Source organism: Panthera onca, chromosome X (genome assembly GCF_046562875.1).
Source record: "Panthera onca isolate mPanOnc1 chromosome X, mPanOnc1 haplotype 2, whole genome shotgun sequence".
NCBI classification, from domain to species: domain Eukaryota; kingdom Metazoa; phylum Chordata; class Mammalia; order Carnivora; family Felidae; genus Panthera; species Panthera onca.
Genome location: NC_138357.1, coordinates 101,992,154 through 102,013,851, shown reverse-complemented (window position 1 = coordinate 102,013,851; position 21,698 = coordinate 101,992,154). Strand labels below are relative to the sequence as shown.

At 38.3% G+C, this 21,698-nt stretch overlaps 1 protein-coding gene across 12 annotated transcripts in view; it reads right to left on the bottom strand.

Moving 5' to 3' along the window:
* DMD (dystrophin) overlaps positions 1 to 21,698 on the bottom strand; it is a 2,113,538-nt gene that overhangs the window by 1,112,154 nt on the left and 979,686 nt on the right. For all 12 annotated transcript variants that reach the window (XM_081792827.1, XM_081792829.1, XM_081792824.1 and 9 more), the window contains one exon: positions 11,040 to 11,212. In XM_081792827.1, coding sequence (XP_081648953.1) covers positions 11,040 to 11,212 — 173 coding nt within the window. The remainder of the gene's footprint in view (positions 1 to 11,039; positions 11,213 to 21,698) is intronic.

The following is a 21,698-nucleotide window of genomic DNA, read 5'->3' as shown; positions in this document are numbered from 1 at the left end:
ATGTCCTGAAATTTCAGTTCACTGTCTTAATTTCTGCTTTGGTCTTACATCCTTATCTTTTAATGGTTATTCTCGGTGCTAGTGATCTAACCTGCTGTAATTTACCAATGACCCAAATTTAGTCAACATAAGTAGGGAATATATAACCCAGGAGCACTCTGGCAATTAAGTTACCATCCCTCTTCTTGGCTAAGCATTGGTTTTGATGGGAAGAGGGGAAAGTGTGAGACAAAAATTGATTAATAAGAAAATGTTTTGAGAACATGGAGGGCCGGAACAGGCTGGTGTTGGGCAATGATGAAAAACTTCTACTTTTATATTAGCAGAATTCAGGAAGCCGGAGTGATGTTACCTGAATCAGAGTTCATAAAAGGACGAAAGGGGAGAGGAAGGAGATTAACTCTAGTCTTAGCTACCTTTTTTATGTATTTCTTAGGACTGCTTAAAATACAAGACAAAATACACTTTTTCTAAGAATACACTGAAGATTGTTAGTTCTCTTCCAATATCCATTCTCCTGTTTTTCCATAAAAGTACACTTTGTGACAGAGCACACAGCATTCAAGAATAAATATAACATTTCCCACCCACCCCTGCAGCTTAGGTGTAGTCACGTGACTGACTTCTAGCCAATGGAGTATGTGTAAAACAATGCAGTCCCAGGACATTTCACTAAAAGACATTTAATATGCACACTTTGACACTTTTCCCCTCCTCCCTTCTTGCCTCTTTGAATGCAGATGTGGTGGGAGTTCCATCTTGCGACATGTGAATGATTGCCCACCATATAAGGATAGCTGGGCAGAAAGCAGGAATGAGCAGAGCTATTGTACCTGCCTTGACTGCATACTCCTCCATTTTTAAGGAGAGAGAAATATGCTTCCATTGTAGTGAAACCAAAACAAACTCTAACTGCTAAAGAGAATTTCTGGAAAGATTACATTTAGCACAGTTTCGCTTTCTTCCAAAACTTGTCTATTCCATTTAGAGGGGAAAGTGTATATTTAGAGAAGGGAAATTTTCGATATGACAAAACCAAGAAACATACAGTGAGTAAAGTTAAATAGTGGCATTATTTCCCAAATGAGGCTAGTCCTACAGGCATAAGATTGGTTTCTGTATTAGAGCCTTTTCCCTTTGACAATAATGAAAATACAGGTTTATTTAGATAACAAACAAGCAAACTATAGCCCCTGTGCCCTGAAGAAATCGAATCATCTATGGTGAAGAATGGAAATGTGTGTATACAGCTATCCTGGGAAACAAAAATGTTCAATTACTTCGAGAAAAAGATTCAGGATATTGATCTATGGTTAACTCTAAGATTATATGAATTTTATATCTAGTCAATTTCTTATTTGAAGCAAGTTTTAAACTAACCTCTATGTGAACTGTAAAGATTTATAAGAATCTGAAAATGCTGAAGATATAAGGCAAATGATCCTGTATGAAATGGCTATCATAAAAAGCAAATCACTCTGCAACTCTTGAATGCTTTGAAATAGCAAGAGGAACATACAGAAGATAAGCTGTTAGGTAGAAACAAACTTTTATTTAATGCATTTCAAAAAGCCCTTTCATTAAATAAATACAACAGACCCCCTCCATTCAATTCCTTCACCAGCTATTCTCAACAATGAAGAATTCAGAAGAAATTAAAAGTAAACAAGGAAATAATACACTATATGTTAACTGGAATTTAAATAAAACTTCAACAAAAGGAAATAAAAATATAGGGCTAGTTTAGGTATCCAATTCAAATGGTACACCGTACTGAACGATTCATGTTTTAAACAGAATTTTAAAAATAACAATTATGAGAGAAGCACATTGTGTGTCGATAATTGGTTTGTTTTAATGAGATTGTTAGGTAGTCAATACATTAACATTAAATACCTCCTAACACCAACTATATGGGATTAGTCTTTTGTGGTTTAAAGCTTTCCCTCTGGTGGTAAAACCTACATGTAATTGGAATCAGCAGTCAAATCATATGCTTCATTTTGGGCTGCTGGGTGGAAACAAAAACTCCTCTGTTTGGCTCACAATTGCCCTCTCAGTGGTGTGCAAAGTGCAACAACTGGCCAGCGAAAGATGTTCATACTAGGTAGGGATTAGTCTAGACTATACAGAGCCTGGGCAGAAATATGAGCACTTGAACAGAGGAGCATAAAATAGAAGGTAATGTGCAGGACGGGGGAGACCCAAAACGGAAATACGCAAGAGAAAGCAGATAGGGCAGAGCAGATAGTGTAGAGGTGAAGTGTGGTGAAGGGCGGTCACAGAAGATGGCAGGTTAGTAAGAAATCTGCCTTTCTGAAAGTTTTGATAATTCATGTTTGGCGTGTATGAAATGTCCGTACTGTCAGACTATAGCTTTCATCATCATCATCATCATCATCGTCATCATCATCACCATCATTATCATCAAAGAGTATTTATTGACCACATGTGCTGTACTGGGCATCATAGAAGCAAGCAAAACTGATGTGATTTCTGATGCCCAGGAACCAATAAAATAAATCAGAACAATTAATGCACACAAATGTAGGTGAACAGATAATGAATAGGACACTTAACTGGGGAAAACTTGAAGGTTAACAATAAACTTCAAACTATTTTAAGATATTTCTCAAGTGTTTAGGTAAATTGGTGAATGTGCCCATGTGTGTATATTTCCTGATACATCTGTGGACATAAATGATGTAATATTTTTTATATAGGTAACCAACTTTTAAAAATGAATTCTATCAAATCAATGACTTAATAAATAAGGATTTTTTTTAAAAAGATCTTGATTTGGAGAACCAAAACAGAAACCTTCCCCATAAGTCACAGTCTCAACAGTGAAAAAAGAAAGTGGGATACAAAAAGAAAGTTTCATTTCTTCAATTTAACACATCTTCTATATCAGTCCCATGAATGAATGCATGAGAATCCTTTCCCTGGTTGGTACAACATTGATTCTGGAATGAGATATAAAAAGACTTTCCCATGTTCAGAACTGTTTGTTTTTTTTTGTTTTTTTTTTTTTTTAATCTCCCCTGAATTCGCCCAAGTTCAAAAACTAAGAGTCAAATAATGCACTGGCACATATACATATACCTGGGTGGGGGAGGCAGACAGGACGGATATGAAGATTCCATCTTGCATGAAAATCTTCACATTTGGTGGAGACCAATTCTAAGAGTGCAATGTTAATCTTTCCTGAGTTGTCAGGATTCTGTGTGTGCTTATCATGTATCTTCCCAACTACATATGGCACTGTGACAAATAGAAGAGGCTGCTAATGCTGCTAGAGCTGAATGTCTCATTTAGGAACAAACAATTCTGGAAAAGCTCCCAGATTATGCATCTGTCCCTCTAGCTTCCACTTTAGAGGATAAAATTGTATGGTGATGACATGAGGATTAGTATATTATTCTTTCCGTCTGTAAGTGGTGGAGGGGTTATTTACCTCACCTTGACATGAGAGAAAACTATTTACTGAATGTCTTGGTGGAAAAATTACAAGTGAGAGAGCAAAAGCTTTTGAGAAAGTTGTGTTAGGAGTGGGCTTGAGGTGCCCGGGTAGCTCAGTCGGTCCGACTTCGGCTCAGGTCATGATCTTGCAGTTCACGGGTTCAAGCCTTGCGTGGGGATCTGTGCTGACAGCTCAGAGCTTGGAGCCTGCTTCGGATTCTGTGTTTCCCCCTCGCTCTCTGCGCCTTCCCTACTCATGCTCTCTCCCTCTTTCTCTCTCTCAAAAATAAATAAATGTTAAAAAAAAAAGGAGTGGGCTTGCAGAATTACATGCTCATTCCCTAGTCTGAATACAGAGATGATTAAGGCACTTTCTCTTCAAATCAGATTTCTTTCGTTTCTATTCCTATTTTTCTCCCCTTTCATTTCTTTCATTGTCTCACTTTCCTTCATGCAGTACAAATGGCAGCAAGAGTCTGTGAGTGCTTCAACACTGTGGTCTTGGCCATAAAGGAGCTAAACAAAGGAGAAATCCCTGGGGAAGCAGCTTCCTGCTGTCCATCCCCCAGCATCCTGTTGACATGTGGCACTGTGATCCCAGCATGATGGTGGTAAATTTGGAAAAACTTTCTCTAGAACAGTAGTGCCCACATAATTATCTGAGAGGAGGTACTGGTCAATTATAAAGTGTTCAGGGGTCCACGGTGAAATGCCAAAAGTACAACCATGTAATATGCATTTCTGTAAGCTACACATTTAAAAAAAATTGAGATTAGGTCTTTCCTGTACTTAAAAAAGTATTTATTGATTATTTTAAAATTTTAAGTGTAAAATTCATTCAAGTATAGCATACATGCAGAAAAGTGTACAAATCACAAATTCATCGTTTCATGAACTTTCTTAATAAAAACATATCAATACAAACAACATCCAGATAAAGAGATGAACCATCACTCAGGACTCCAAAATCTGCTCCTGCCCTTGTTAATTACTACTCTTCAACAAAGGACACCGTATTTGACCTTTAACCTCCAAATGCCCATTTTTGAGTTTTACAAAAATGGACTCCCACAATATGGATTCTTGTGCCTCTGGATTCTTTTCTGCAGCATTATTTTTCATTACTTTATGAAATATCACTGATAATAGAATTTGATTTTTCAAATGTCCTCACTCTGCTGTCCCCAATTTTTTACACTTTTTTTTTTTTGCTCTATAAATTCAGTATTATAAGAATCACTACTTTACTCTCATGTCCTCTTTACATCAGATCTAAAGCTCAGAATCACCTTGAACTTAACTACTTACATGTATGGGTGAGCCATCCCAAAGTATCTGACTAAATGGGATTCCATGGAGAAATACCGATTTTAAAAAGCCACTTACTTGATGTCAGATGAGAACTGTGTTGCTACACAATAATGCCATCTTATGGCTGTACAGCAATTTGTAGTCTAGAAACTGCTTTCGTTTTTATTATCTCATTTGAACTGTGCTATCCTCTTAGGTTTGGGGAGTAATTTCCTGAAAATGGGGCAAGTTCATTAATGGTATCAGAAAGAAAGTAAAGACAACAGAGTACCTGGCACTCCTTAAGTATTTGTTCAGAGAAAGAAAGGAATGTATCTCTCTAATACAAGGTGGATCTTTGGTTAATTATTTCTTTCTTTTCACATGTTTCCTGTAGATATATTTCATAAGTAGTGAGCATCCACCAAGAATTAGATGAAAACAGAATTTAGCAGCAATATTAATTTCCCATAAAGTTAAATGCTTATTTTATATATATATATCGTTTTCAAAGATATATATATATCTCCATATACATGGATAGGTATACAGATACATGAGATTCATGAGGTAAATATTTATTGTGTTTAGTATTCGTGTTTCCACAGGAAAAAAAAGTCACTTTCAGTATTTTGGAGATGTGAAACTTTACTGAGACACATGATGAAATTCTATTTGCCAGAAGAGAAGGTATGAAAGCAGGTCTCTTAGATAATGAGTGAGCAGTCACAAATCACTCTGGCTTTTAATTCTCTACTTGCCGTCACCTAAAAAAATAATGTCTGTTTTACTTTAGGACATTTAATAAAGTTGAGTTCTGCCATTATAGCATTCATGAATTTGGTGATTAATGATGGTCTCAAAACCTTTGCCTAAGGAATGCAAAGAGTCTAATGCATTTTCCCATATTTGTAACTTATTGTGAGTGTAAACTACGCAAATCTATTAGAGCTAAACATTCTGGTGAAATGGAAATATGCAGATGTGCTATTTAATATGTGTTTGGGCAAGCCATTTAACATCTTTGTAATTTAGTCTCCCGGTAAAACAATGAAGCAGGACAGAATCACTAAGGGCGTTTCTAGCTGTAAAAATTTCTTTATTATTAATTATTAACTATCAACAATAGTTCGGATTATTGTCTAGCAAATATTCACTCCTCTTCCCCTTCCACTGTAGGAAGAGACAATTTTGCTACTCTATTGATGTCAGGCTCGCTTTGGCCAAAGGAATGTGACTGGACTTAATGACAACATAGGCCACAAGTGCTCCACAACATCAGCATAAGCCTACAAGGGAGGTTAAATTTGGTCCATGCTCTGGCGATCTGTCAGGAGAAAAGCATGCCACCCTTCATTTTGGGTCCAGAAAAAGGTAGCTGACCTTAAACCAACACATATCCGGGAGCCTACCTCAGCTAACCCACGGCTTGAAACAGCTGCCCAGCTGGGCCCAGCCTAGTTCAGCCAAACCACGGGCAACTTAAACATACGTGGCCATGAGAATAAATGCTTGTTTTAAGTCACTGGGTTTTGAGGTGCTTGATACCACTATATTAGGGTAATAGTTGACTAATACACTATCATACAATATACCAATATAGCCCTTCTTACTGGCTCAAGGGTTAGCTTATTAAAAGATTCAGGACATTTTTGTTGAGACCCAACATGAATGCTGTACGGGAAATGTGTTTATTTATGAAAGTATAGCTTTTGATCTCTCCAAAGATTCAATAATCTACCTTTGTATGAGCCTTGGTGGGAGACATGACCTAACACTACAATGGAATCCAAACTCCAGCTATTTATTTTCCCTTACCCGTGGCAGTTAGAGCCTACTTATATGACCTAAGCTTGCTTTACAACAGGAGTTAGCAATTTAAAGCCTACCAGGAAAATCTGGTCAAGCAACTACCTTCGTTTTCATTTTAATGTTTTTAAATTATTTATTTATTTTGAGAGAGACAGAGAGAGTGTGAGCGGAGAGAGGGACAGAGAGAGAGAGAGAGAGAGAGAGAGAGAGAGAGAGAGAATCCCAAGCAGGCTCTGTGCACAGGGCCTGACACAGGGCTCAAACTCAGGAAAAGGTGAGATCATGACTTGAGTCAAAGTCAGATGCTTAAGGGACCAAGCCCCCCAGCACCCCTCAGCCACTTATCTTTGCAAATAAAGTTTTATTGGAACAAGCCATGCCTATTAAGTTATGTATCATCTGTGATTCCTTGCACCCAACAGCAGACTTGTGTAGTTGTAAAAGAGACTATAGGGCCTGCAAAGACTAAGATATTTGCTAATTGGCCCTTTAGAGAAAAAAAATCCATCCTCTGCTGTATCAGATGATTCTGTAAGAAACCTTAATTCTAAAGTTAATGACATGAAAAGAAGTAATAATTTAGATACTTTTTGGCAGGGATAGCCACAAGCAATATCCATTGGCAATGGTACCTCTGGTGCACCAGTGGACCATGGCTATGCCAGCAGTTTAGAATTCACATTCATCTAGTAACTTGATGCTAGATGTGTTTCTGGAAGCCTCTCCTGGTCTACCTTGTGAGTTTTAAACCTAGATTTCAGGTCCTTCCATCGATTCCATGAGCTACCTGATATGCTTCCAATAAATTAGATAATTCTAAGGTAACCAAAAGTCACTTTCTGTTAGTTGTGACTCAGAACCTTGAATGGTCCATACATCTTGCTTTATTCCAGATTCTGAGTAAGATGTCCCTATTCCACTCCCCAGGGATGCTATTCTAGTCATCTGGCATAGCTCATATTTATTAACCTATATTTTACTGCCTGTTTGTCCAATTTCTCTCCAGGAATGGAGAGTTCTTCAAGCAGGGACTAAATTTAGTAATCTCTATGTGGTGCTCAGGAAAATGGGAAAACTATAAGAATGAATTAGAAGGCATAAAGACTACCAAAGCCAAAATGCCATCATTTTTATCATCAAAATTGTCAAGCTTAATTGAGTCATTATCATGTATAAGCAACCCACTAAGCACTCTCCATGCAATGTGTCACTTAATCCTCATAAGAACTCTGTGGCTTAGAAAATATATTTATCCCATTTTATATAGAGAGGAATTGTAAATCAAACCAAGTAAAGGAACTAGCTCAAGGGCCCATGGCTAGCCAGCAGCAAGGGCTGGAATCCAAAACAGGTTGGATTCTAGAGCCTGTGCTCATAAGCAATGACTTAAAACAGTTTTACCTGAGACTAGACTAGAAGTCAAAAGAAAGTGAAGAGCTCCTGACCAATTCCTAGAAATGGCAAGTTAGAAATTAGGATACTAATTCCAGCCACTGGGTATAAGAAAAGAATGAGTCTAATAGGGTTAGAGGTACTCTATCCTTTGCCAGACATAGGAAAGACCCTAGCTTTCAGGTGAGATTTCAGTTTACCCACTTAGTGGATTGGCATTAGTGCTTCTGCTTCTTTGAAACTCCATTATGGTTGGAGGTAAAGTGAAAGGGAAACCTTTGTATGAGCCTGTGGGAAGGGAATACCTAGCTCAATGGCCAAATATGACATATATAATATGGGAGAGAAGCTTCAAAGAGCAGAACGTTTCACCTCTCTGCCTTAGTGCAAGAGTGGTCGGTGCCTACAAATCACAGTAGGCACTGGCTACTCCAGAACCTTCCATGGTTCGTAGGGGGTGGTGTTGCTGATCTGGATGGCTAGGAGAAAACAGAGAGAAAAGAACAGAGACAGGAACACCCCAAGAGTCGAATGAACACCCCTAAAAAGAGGGATGGCATTGACCTCACTGCAGTAGCTGGCAGAGGCTCATAATGACTCACAGTGGGATAAGGAGAAAAGGTGCACTGTGGTGGCATGCTAAGTTTGCCTTTTGCAAGTGTATACGCAGGGTCATTGAGTTTCTTTTGTCTTACCAAGACTGGCTTCGGATTCCCTGGGATCAAATGTTTTCCAGTATTTTGAGATAAACTATTAGATGATCCAGGGAGAAATAGTGTCAGATTTCTGGGAGGAAGCTTGAATCCAGACACACTACACATCCACTTTAAACTCAGTATAGTTGAGGGGCGCCTGGGTGGCGTAGTCGGTTAAGCGTCCGACTTCAGCCAGGTCACGATCTCGCGGTCCGTGAGTTCGAGCCCCGCGTCGGGCTCTGGGCTGATGGCTCGGAGCCTGGAGCCTGTTTCCGATTCTGTGTCTCCCTCTCTCTCTGCCCCTCCCCTGTTCATGCTCTGTCTCTCTCTGTCCCAAAAATAAAAAACGTTGAAAAAAAAATTTAAAAAAAAAAAAAATAAACTCAGTATAGTTGACCACTGAATGGTGTGGGTCTTAGGGGTGCTGATGCCCTGGGCAATCAAAAATCCACATACAACTTTTGACTCCCCCAAAACTTAACCACTAACAGCCTAATGTCGTCAGAAAGCCTTACTGATAACAAGCACAATCTATTAACATGTATTTTATTTATGTATTATACACTGTATTCTTATAACAAAATAAGACTACAGAAAAGAAGATATTATTTAAAAAATCATAAGGAAGAGAAAGTACATTCATATTCCTATATTGTATTTATCAAAAAATTACCTATACAAAAAAACAACAAGTGGACCCTTTCAGGTCAAACCTGAATTGCTCAAGAGTCAAATGTACCATATTAGCCCTGAGAATATTGCACAAAATAAAATATGGCTCTTGTCTTTAAAGGAGCTTGTACGAAAAGAAAAAAAAAAGGTGGGGCACTTGGGTGGCTCAGTTGGTTAAGCCTCCAACTTCGGCTCATGTCACCATCTCATGGTTTGTGGGTTCGATCGAGCCCCTCATTGGTCCCTGTGCTGACAGCTCGGAGCATGGAGCCTGCTGCGGATTCTGCTTCTCCCTCTCTCTCTGCCCCATCCCTGCTTTCTCTCTGTCGCTCTCTAACTCTCAAAAATTAATAAATGTTAAAAAAAATTAAAAAAAAATAAAGAGCCTGTGTAGTAGGCAGAAAAGTAAACAAACTGATTGCTATGTTGTAAGTTCTAGGAGTAGGTCACTTCAGAGCAGGCACTCTGCGGGGGCAGCCACCAAGTCTGGCAATATTTGCAAAATCCGTAAATGGAATGTTGATTTGATATTACACTAAATGTTTAAAGAATATTTAAGTTCCTAGATTTTATAATCAACTCATAGGTGAGACCTGTAGGAGACAAAGGCCAGAGGGGACGCAAAATATTTGGGAATCTTCAAATCAATTTCATACTGCTGGAACAGAATTTGGAGATGTTGTAGGACAGGCAGGGATGGATAAGAAGGCTGAACAAAAAAACAAGGGTCATGTGAAGGCCTTAAATGTCCAATTAAGTGTCTGTACTTTATAGTAAGGAGAATGAGATTCCAGTACTGAAGCTCTTACACGTCAGAAAAACAATTCTGGATGAAAAATGACTGGGGATAAAATGGGAATGATTATTAGAAATAAGTGAGATTTCTGCTATAAGTACCAGTTTAGAAACCCACTGTAGTAAAAGAAGAACTAAAATAGAAGTAAGGATATTTCAAAATGGATAGGTAAGAGAGTCATTAGGGAGGTTCGAGATAATTATTAAACATGATTCTATTTTCTCTTAGAATAAAGAAGACTGTACTGAGACTACAAATCTTTAAAACTGTTTTAAATTTAAATCATTAGGACTCCATAACTTTTAACCTAAAATTTGAAAAGAAAACAATATATTACCTTCTTGTGGTGTGAGGCTAAAGAATGCATATGAACTTTTGAAAATTTGGTCAAAAGCTAGATATGTTAATTAAGGTAAACACTGAAAACATTTTAAATCAACTTCACAAATTCATCATAGCAAAAAGATTAGGGGGACTTCAACATGTTAGGACCACCTTCAAAATAGAAGCAATAAATGAGAATCAACTTTTCGCTGATAGCTTACATTTCAAACATATAAATCTAAATATCAGTATGTTGTAACTATATAGGACACAGATTTGACCAAAGATACACATTTTTGAGTGCACGTTTTTTTAAACCACTTCAATTAACCAACAAAACCTATTTTTAACATTGCGTGAAATTTTCAAAGGAAATAATGCTCCGACATAAGGTTAACCTCAGTAGAGAATAAGTGCTAGAATGAAGCTCATTAGTCTGTTCATCAGTATTTGTTCTCGCTCCACTTACCTTTTTCCAATGATAGTAATACTTCTCCCTTCTCTTCCTCCCTACCTTTCCATGGAAAACACTGGAAAGAACTCCAGAGTTCCCTGAAAATAAGTTTATAATTCAGGAAAATAAAAGCATTACCTACCCTTGTCGGTCCTTGTACATTTTGTTCACTCTTTCCCATTGGAAATCGAGCCGTGAGAGAGCTTCCTGCAGCTTTGCCCTTTCTGCAGGAGTGGCACTGTGCAAGGCTGCTGTCTTCTTATTGTGAATGATGTCAATCCGACCTGAGATTTGTTGCAGGCTGTCTTTTATGTTCTGCAATATAGAAAATTTGAAACACTTTCAGAAATGAATCAGCTGTCTATGTAAAGAGAAAAAAAAAGAAATTTATAAACCCCAGAAATAACAGTCTTGCGATTCTTTATTTTTAGTGCTTCAAGTTTTTATATAAATTGTAGACAGTTAACATATAGTGCAGTATTAGTTTCCAGAGTAGAATTTAGTGATTCATCACCTACCTATAACACCCAGTGCTCATCCCAACAAGAGTCCTCCTTAATGCCCATCACCCATCTAGCCCGTCCCCCCACCCACCTTCCCTCCAGCAAGTCTGTTTGTTCTCTACAGTTAAGAGTCTCTTATGGTTTGCCTCCCTCTTTTTTTCCCTTCTCCTATGTTCATCTGTTTTGTTTCTTAAATTCCACATAAGAGTGAAATCATACGGTATTTGTGTTTCTCTGACTGACTTATTTCGCTTAACATAATACGCTCTAGTTCCATCCACATTGTTGCAAATGGCAAGGTTTCATTTCTTTTTTCTATGGCTGAGTAATATCCCATTGCATATATACCACATCTTCTGTATCCATTCATCAGTCTACAGGCACTTGGTCTCTTTCCATCATTTGGATACTGTTGATCAGTCTTGCAGTTCTTACTTACTGACTTTTTAAAATCATCCTACCTGAAGCCCAGTGATTTCAACAGGCTCAGATTGAGTAGGTAATTCACAGTTCTCATCTCAATACAATTGAATCACTCCCTTCATCTTAAAACTCTATCTTCATTTGGCTTCTGTAACCTGAACTCTGATGGTTTTTCTTCTACCTTCTTGTCCACTGCTTCTCAGTCTCCTTTACTGAATCTTTCTCTGACTGACCTCTTAATACTGGAGTGCTCTAGCTTCGTTGTGACATGTATTTCCTTCTCTATCTATACTCCTATTTGCTCACATGACTGTAAATACCTTCTATACAATGATGACTCCAAAACTTTTATTTCCAGCCCTGACCTCAACTTGGAAAAGAGAGTCACAAATCCAACTGTTTTCTTGGCATGTGGATGTCCCATGAACATCTCAAACTTAATGTAACCCCAGCCAAATTGTGAACTGCACCCCTTTATCCTTCTCTTTTAATGGTTTTCCCCATTTCAGTAAATGACATATCAATTAATTGTTATTCAGGTTGACAACCTTAGAGGTATCCTTGACCTTTTTTTTTTTTTTTTTTTTTTTTTTTAGTCTCCAGTATGCAAGTTGTTAGACAATCATGTGGACTCTACTTCCAGGACCTGTCCAGAATTGGACCCCTTCTCATTACCTCCCTTGTTATAGCTTTGAGCTAATCTATGATTGTATCTTATCTGGATTATTGCAATGGCTACCTAATGAACTTCCTGCTTCCAGTCTTGCTTCTCACCTAGTCAATTCTCCACACAAGAGCCGAAAAGATTTTTTCACAGCATAAAGCAGATCGCATTTCTCCTCTGTTCAAAATCGTCTAATGCATCCTCATCAAACCCATCATCTTTACCATGGCCTACAAAGTTCTAAATTACTTGGTTGTATGTTGTCTACCTTCTAATCTTATCTTTTCTTAGTCTCTATTGAGTCTAGAACATTTCAGCCTCATTAACCTTTTTGTGTTCAAGTATGCCAAGCATTTTCTTGCTTCAAGGTTTCTTGGTGTTCAAGGTACTTGCTGTTCTCTCTGCCAAAAATACCCTTTCATTCTAGGACATTGATATGACTAGTTCCCTCCTTCTTTCTCAGCTACGAAGAGACTTCTTTACCACTCTATTTTACATAGCAGCCCTAATTACCGTGTATTCCCTGTATTCTTCATTTTTCTACATGCTATTTATGATTCACATTAAATTATATATCTACTGGTCTTTCTACACCACGAGACTAGACCCAATGAGTGCAGGGAATGTTATCTGTCTTGCTCTCTACTGGGATTCTGGAACTTAAACCAATGCCTAGCATATGGTAGGTATTCAACGTATTTTGTTGACTAAATGAATAAACAAACATATCCTATAAGTTAACTACAAAATTTTTATCTACATTACATTTGAGAGAAAAAAGTCACCAACCACAAGTTCATTATGTAATATACACCTTTAAAATACTGATTTTCAAAAAAAATTCTCAAAAATTATATATTTAGCTAGTCTTACTAAGTATGCAATTGGTTATTTGACTCATCTGAATTGTTATAGACAAGTCAATTGAGCAAACATTTATTGAGTTCTTCCATGTACAAGGATCAATATATATAAAGAAAAGGTAGGTAAAACATAGTTTCATTTGCTTTATTTTAAGAATTTTGAAATTGATGCTATTGTGGTAGTAAGGAAGGGTGTGGTCTGGAGAAGTGAAGGGAAAATAATAGTACAGAAGCACCAGCTAGATGACGGGAAAGAATTTCACGAGTAGTCTAAGTGGTACCAAATATTTTCTGGAAATTCAGAGGAGGAACAAATCCTACACCATATTTGCCCACACACTGAGGACTCATGAAAGAAGTATAATTTGGAGTGGACAAAGCTGAGTAGTTAAAGTAGGAAGGGCATTATGCTTGCTAGGCTACACACATACAAAGACAGGGAATATGAGCAGTCATACTTGACTGACTTTTTGCAAATGTAGAAGATTAGCAGAAGATGGGTCAGGAGGAAGAGGCAAGAGATGATTAGTAATGTGTTTAAAAACCTCTGAATGTAATTCAGTAGCCAGTGAGGAACAATGATTCATAAAATAATTATGATGGAGAATTTCAAATACTCACAAAGCAGGAAAATAGTACAAATACTCCCCATGAACCTATTGTCCAGTTGCAGTTCTTATAAAGTCATGGACAACTTTGTTTCATGATACTCTCGCCCATTCACCTCCTCGACTGGATTATTTTGAAATGTATATAATATTTTATGTATAAATACTTAAGCATGTTTCCCAAGTATGTGAATTCTTATCAAGGAAAGTACACATACTACCATTATCACACACACAAAATTAAAAACAAAACCATTAATGTGACTGACCATCTGGTTGGTATTCATGTTTGAGTTGGATTCAGAAAGTTGTTTAGGAAGAAAAGTTGGCAGAAGTCAGTGGCTGTGTGTTGAGTGAAGAAGAGGAAAGACTCTAATTACCCCCAGGTTTTTGGCCTGGGCACCCAGAAGAATAGTGGTATCACTGAGTAAAAGGATTTGAGATGGATCAAGAGGTTGTGTGTGTGTGTGTGTGTGTGTGTGTGTGTGTGTCTGTGTGTCTGTGTGCGTGTGTGTGTGTGTGTGTGTGTGTGAGAGAGAGAGAGAGAGAGAGAGAGAGTGTGTGTGTGTGTGTGTGTGTGTGTGTGTGTGTGTAAGTGATATGTTCCATTTTACATGTGGTCACATTGAGAAGCCTTTGGGGCCTCAGACTGTAGATATCCCATAGGCAGCTGGCATCAGATTTTTTAGAAGAGAAATGAGATGGTGACTACTGTTGGGCCATACATCTTTTCCCATTTCTGCACAGTCTGGGCTTTCTGAGCAAAGAGCACTGGCATCTGGGTTAAAGGATGATTGAATAGCAAACATACCATGGTTTTTCAGACTAGTGCATTGCTTCAGGAAGATCTGGAAACATACCTTTTCCACATCCCTTTGTTTATGTTCCAACTTACAGTCTGAGAATAATACACCTAAACCCTTCCCTCTGTCTGGAGAGGATGTGTTGACCCCTTGGAGCAAAGGTCTCTGTTTCTGTCCCTCTTTCTGTCAGATATGCCGGCTGCTTTACCTAAGTTCTGATATCCATAAATTTAGGGGGTCTCTCCCATACTGCAACGCCTGCATGCACAGAGAAACACGTGGCCCTCACTGCATTGTCCCACAAGATTTCGGGCATGTGCACTGGTGCTAAGATGCTCTTGAGTAATTCATGATGTGCTCTCTATGTTTCTTGTCAGAAAAATTAAATAGGAATGTAAAAACTTAATAAGTATCAATAAAAGGAATATTTTTGTGTATTTTCACACAAAATTGGGGAGGATTTTAACAGTGTATGAGATGGAGACTCGGCCAGATAGGGTGGGGCTATTGCTGAACGTGCAGCTTCCCAGAAGGTACTCTCAAACAAACTGTACAGCTTACAAAGGGCATCAGGAGAGAGGTTATGGCAGATCTTAGAAAGTATTCCTGCCTCATTTTAAGACTTCATGACTGTGATGCATGAAGACCTGCCTTTGTGGAGGATGAATCTATAGAATCAAGTGAGAGCAGAGATAATATAAGTTGTAAGGGGTGAAAGTCACTGCTTATGCTAGGACTCTAAAAAAAGCAGCTGTGTTCCCAGGTAGAGACTGGGTAAGACACAATGGGTATGGGTGATGTGAATAAATTTCAGAGAGAGAGACAGAGAGGGAGGGAAGGAGGTTGTTTATAAAATTCCAAGGTGTTTTCTTTAAGTCCCTGTACACCTTATGATAGGGAGGCCTTAATTTGTTTGTTTTGTTGTTGTTGTTGTTGTTGTTGTTAAGCAACCCAATTTAATGTGGTCAGAATACTTACCCGACAGGTCAAGTATTACCATGTGAAGGAAGGAAAGGAGGCACACCAACACAGAAATAAATTGTGAGATTACTTGTCTAGAGGAATGCAGGTTAAAATTATGTTCAACCAGCATTAAATACAGAATTGCTAGCCACCGGAATCTAGTAGGTGTTATTTCATTGCACAAGAGACGGTCAGAATGCTCAGAGAAGTTTGTTGGAATAAAAAAGTAAGAAGCAAGGTTGCCTAAGGATGAACCTTTGTGAAAAGGGAAGGTCCAGGAAGGAGATGAGTGTGCCCAAAGAGTAATTGTCATCAGACCTAGGAGGAAAGCCAGAAGAGTACAGTATTTCAAAACCAAGGGAAGGAAGTGTATCAGGAAGGATGGAGGGAGCTGCCAACAAGCCTAACACAGCTGGGAACAGGAGTGAAAAGGCAACTGGCTATTCAGGAAGTCATCGGTGATCTTCTCTGGAGCAATTTCACCATCTTCATAGTGTGAAACTATAAACCTGGATAGAGCAGACAGTCTTCCACTGTCACTGTCTTTCACTACAAAATTGAAAATAGCTTACTGTTACATTGTGGTTCACTTTATTTGACATACAACACTTTGCTATTGAGGTTAAGTTTACTACCCAAGCCTGAAAATGCAACACAAATTTCAAAAGAACAGAATGGATTCAGTGTATGTTAGCAGTGCCCTAGAAATTACTGCAATCAAACATTCGCCTTATATGCTTTCTTCTCTTTGATTCACGTGGTGAAATTCCATATCATCTTCTGACAGTTCTGAACCTGCAGCCTTGGGTAGAATAGTTAGGGCTATCCCAGGAGCGTGATTAGGTCAGGTGCCAGGAACGTGCACCAACAAGACTTCTTTGCTGTTTCTGTTAAGTCGACTGACCTGGGCATCCTGATTTCACTACCACTTGCTCTGGCTCAACTCCTGACGATGTAAATCGTGGACTCCATTTTAGTATGGCTGCCAGGCCAAGGGCAACAATTCAGAACTCTGAGAATTTCTCCATGTGACACCAAAAGCCAGGTGACTGGAAGGCTGATTACCTGAATTTATACTGGGGCGACCAGTCAGTGTAACCAGTTTGCCTTCACGTTGGAAACCCACACAATTAAAATAAATAGCTGTGATCTCCAATGGGGATAAAATTTAAGAGAAGGGAAGGAGGATTTTCCCCAACAGAACAGAAGTCATCTACTTATGGCTTTGATGTGGGTTGTGTGTCTATGTGTGTGCATGTGCGCGCGTGCACACACACACACACACACACACACACACACAAAACAGGTAAATATATTTTCTCTCTGAGGATCTGAGCTTGCCAAAGTTCCTGGTTTTAATCCAAATCTCTGGAGAGGCCCCAGTTCTCTAGAAAATGGTAGAATTGCTCAGAATCGAGTTATGAATGGTTTTAGCAATGCTGGGCAGCGTGTTGCAAAGGCAGGAAAACTTTCTATCTTAAATGAGAAAAGCAAAAAGCAAAAACTGGGGCAGGGGATGTCACACTCCCTGGATATCTAGATAATAGCTCCTTGGTGCATTCTCAGAGAATGCTGTCAAAATTGGCTGGAGTCCAGGAAATCCTTTTTTAAAGTCCCTACACATACTCCTGTCCCTGAGGCACTGCACACAGAAAAATGGTATATGCACCAAAGAAAATTCTGTAGCAGTTTCCACAGTTTAAAGTCAAAGATGAGATCTTTTATAGCTTTTTACTATTTTGGTTTGTCTAGAAATAAGTGATCTTTATAGTTTCTGACCCTCTAAAAATGAAACCATAGTCCCTGTAGTTGCTATGGTGATAGAAAAATCCTTAGGATCACTACAGCATATATTATTTTCATGTCTATCCCTGAATAGTTCCTTATCTTACCTGAAAATATGATGGCAAAATCATGCGGTACCCCCTGTTTAGTCAACATTTTCTCTTAATTCTGATATGTCCCTAGGAATTAACCTCCCTACCCTCCATCTAGATTCTGTCAGAGGTTTGTTAGTCACTCTTACTGCCAAAGGAAACTTTCATTTCCGGAAGGCACTTGTACATGAGTGCATAAGATTTAGGTCTTTGGTATTTTAAAATAGCATTCTTGCCGCTCTGCTTCATGGCATCAAGTCAAATAAGACCCTCATTTATACACTGCTAATAGGGAAAAATTAGACAGCGAAATAACTTTCTCAGCTGAGAGATGAGGTCTGGGTATGTAAAATAAGGAGAAAAGAGAAGATTATGAACTATGATGCTGTAAGTCAGGCTTCCAGTTGAAAAGCTGGTGGTTTAAATAAGAGTTCCTTGAAAACACAGACATGATAAGATGAGCTTAAACTTTGACATAAATGATATTTAAAAACATGAACCTCCCTTTAGAGAAAATCAGGTTTTTAAAAAAAAAATGTTAATGTTTATTTTTGAAAGAGAGAGAGTGGAGCGGTGGGGAGAGAGTGGGGGAGACAGAGAATCCAAAGCAGGCTCCACGCTGTCATTGCAAGGCCTTGATGTGGGGCTCAAACTCATGAACCATGAGATCATGACTTGAGCTGAAGTTGGACGCTCAATCTACTGAGCCACCTGGGCACCCGAGAGAGAAGCAGTTTTTTAAAGGGGATTCATAACACAAACAATGTAAACCTAAAAGTACTTTGTTGATTCAAGTACCGTGTAATAGTGCCTTCATTGGGCTAAAAGGAGAAACTAGACACTACAGACCATTTATCTAGGGAACGAAACAAGGGACCTCTTTGCCAATTAATCAGGTTGAGATAAAGTTCTCAAGTAACTCTTCACAATGCTGTCTTCTCTATCATAAGGGACGGATTTCTGCTGTTCAGTTTTTCTTCCATTTAAGGTAAAGCAGCAACTACTCCTTTGCTGTCAGAATGTTTCATTACAGAGCATGGCTTTGCCCACCTAAATGGTAAGCCTATTTGTATGAATGTCAAAGGAGATACTGTGGAAATTGAACAGGGCTGGAGTAGGGGATGGTGGTATTTGATAAAGTGAATTCATTATAAATCACTTCTGATGAAAATAAACTTTTAAGAAGTTACTGAAATTTTAATTTTGTGTCTTACGTATTTGTCTCAAAAATACCATTAAGAGTACCATTAAGAGTGCCAGTATGGTCTCTAATATTTAACATACCATCACTTCCATTGTATCTTTCCTGTAGTCAAGAAAATAAGTGGGCATCTCACATATACAAACAGAAAATTCAAGTCAGCACTTGCTTAAACTGTAGCACACAATTAAAAAATAAGGATGCTTATGATTTACAGGCATCTGTAATCCTATTTATACCAAGGAGTAACATCAAACATACCTCCATGAGCTTAAACCTCTTACCAAGGCAGGATTTTAAATATGTTGATTATAGGATGTGTAGGCAAACATTAATCTGAAATTTTGTCTTCTATTTGAAAGTTTGTAATAACATATGCAGACATTATTTATAAAATCTTTACTTCAAACTTTGCCAGTGTTCCCTTAGTAAAAATGTTCCACCAAGTGGAAAAAAATCTGTATTAGAATTGAAATAATGCAGTTCCAGAGAAATAAACATATAAACTAAAATACAAGATAATATGAAAAATATGAAATTGATTATTTAGCATACTTTCCCCTGAAGGTGACTTGCACCCATATAATGACATTCTGGTTTGAAGTACACTGAACTTCATTATATATAAATATAAAAATAGATATTGATACAAATATAGATATATAAATGCTTCCAAGTGATTCCTTAGTCTTCATTTCTCAAAGTGACTCATGTGAGCAGCTGGTTATAAACACCTGTAATTCTTTTTTTTTCTTTTTTTACTGTATTTACTTCTTGAAGGAAAATTCGATTTATTGGTTCATCAACAGCTTCCTCACTGCCTCCTCTGCAGCATTCAGTACTGTTATGCATAATCCTCATCACATAGCCCTGGCGTCCCTAGTCTTACCTCATTTGGCTCTGCCTCAGCTTCCTCTCTATTTCTCTGTCTACCTCTGCCATCCTATTTCTTTTAGTCCACAGACACCTTGCTGTGGCCTTAAGCAGAGTCTGTCATTAAATGGCTGAGTCCCTACATCTGCCAGATGCCACCTCTGTTGGGCCCTATTAGCAATAGGTCTTTGATGCTATGTTGGCATCTTGCCTCTCCCGCTTTCTACCTCCGCCAATAAGATCCATTTGTGTCAAACTGATATTTAAGTCATGGGCGTGGGGCTGAGATTGTCCACAAAGGTGGGGTTAGAAGGAAAGAGGGTTGGGAAATGAACATAGGAAAAGATACATATTGTGAGCAAGTGTGGAAGAAGAGCTAAGAAATTACCCCTACGTTTCCCCATATGTACATCTCTAATCGAGATCGTCTTCTGAACTCTGACTTGTATCTATCCAACTGTCTCTTTGATATTCATGTGGATGTCTAATAAACATCTTACGCTTAACATATCACCACTAAACTTATACCAAATCTTTCCCCCAACCTGATCCTCCTGCAATCGCCCACAGTACGTAGTTTAACGGCAGCTCCATTCTCCCAGTTGGTCATGACAAAATTATTCGTGGTATCCTCGAATTCTCTCTCTCCCAGCCTACACGCAAGTGGCCACCAAATCCTATGAGCTCGACCTTTGGAATGTGTCCAGAATTTGACCCTGCCACCGCTCTGATACACACCACCATCTCTAGCTGGGATAATTCTGAATATGGGTATAATAAGAGTGCTTTCTTCATAAGGTTGTTGTGATGACCATATGACTCACCATAAGCAAAGAATTTAAAACATGTCTTGGGACAAAATAAGTGAGTGGTAGCTATTAGTACTGTCCAAATTCCAATTACATCCAACTACAGATATTCAAGGGCTTTCTCCTTTATAAAACTATTCTGCTTCAGCTTTCTAAATTCTGAATTGCTTTCTCCTCCTCATGAATTCTGTTTCACATATTCCTTATACGGTATTTTGGCTATACTATGCCTTTCCTCCCTCTGTTACTTCCTAACTTGTTTGCATAACTCTGATATGTGTATCCCATTAATGTCACAAATTACGAGAGTGCAGAGATCAAGTCTTATATTTCTCTTTTAGAGTGTTAAACCCAGTATTTGAGCATTAATAAGTATTTGTTGATTTGAAGGGAAAAGTGGAGTTGAAGCTCTGAATCTTAACTTGCTTATGAAAATCCAATTTGAATGGAATCAATGAACCTTAAGATTTTGTTACACTGTTCTTGAACCATGGCAGATACGCATTCAGGTCCCAGCAGATGTTGTGAGCTCTTCAGTTATTTCCCTGTTTATTCTATTTCACTTTTACTGGTTATTTCGCTATTAGAGTAAATAGAAGAATAACAGTCCATCTGCATTTCTGGCTAAGTTGCTCCATGGTTTCCTCAGATACCTCAGATACCTAACTCCTTCATTCAGAATTACCTCGGCCCATGTTTCTCACATGCCACAGAGCATCGACAAGAAAAGAAAAATGTAAAACCTTCACTTTACTGCCCCAAGTATTCCTCAAAGACAATGAATCTAGTCCATCAGCACCAGCTAAACTGGAAACAATTTCACAAGTCATTTTGCGATAGGTACATTTTGTGTTGAGTTGCGCACATTGTCTAAATCACTTTATTGAAAGTCTCGATAGAAAAATTGGCTCTTGCACATAGCAAAGCAGAGTTGTAAGGAAGCAAATGCTATTTCTCTTCAAAATTAGACATATGGCATTCTATGTTTCCATTTTTTTAGAACCAGGGCATGCTTTTATGTCTTGTGTAACTGAGTTGAGGAGGGGCAGGTAGGTTTTATGGAGAAAAATTCTAAGGCAATATAGCAACCGAGGGAAACCTAAAAGAAATGATTACCACTGAGGAATGGGATTTAAAACTGTGGACAGGATGTTTTTCTTTCCTCTATTCCCTTTACACTCTTTTTATCCAGTATACATATGCCATCATGAGCA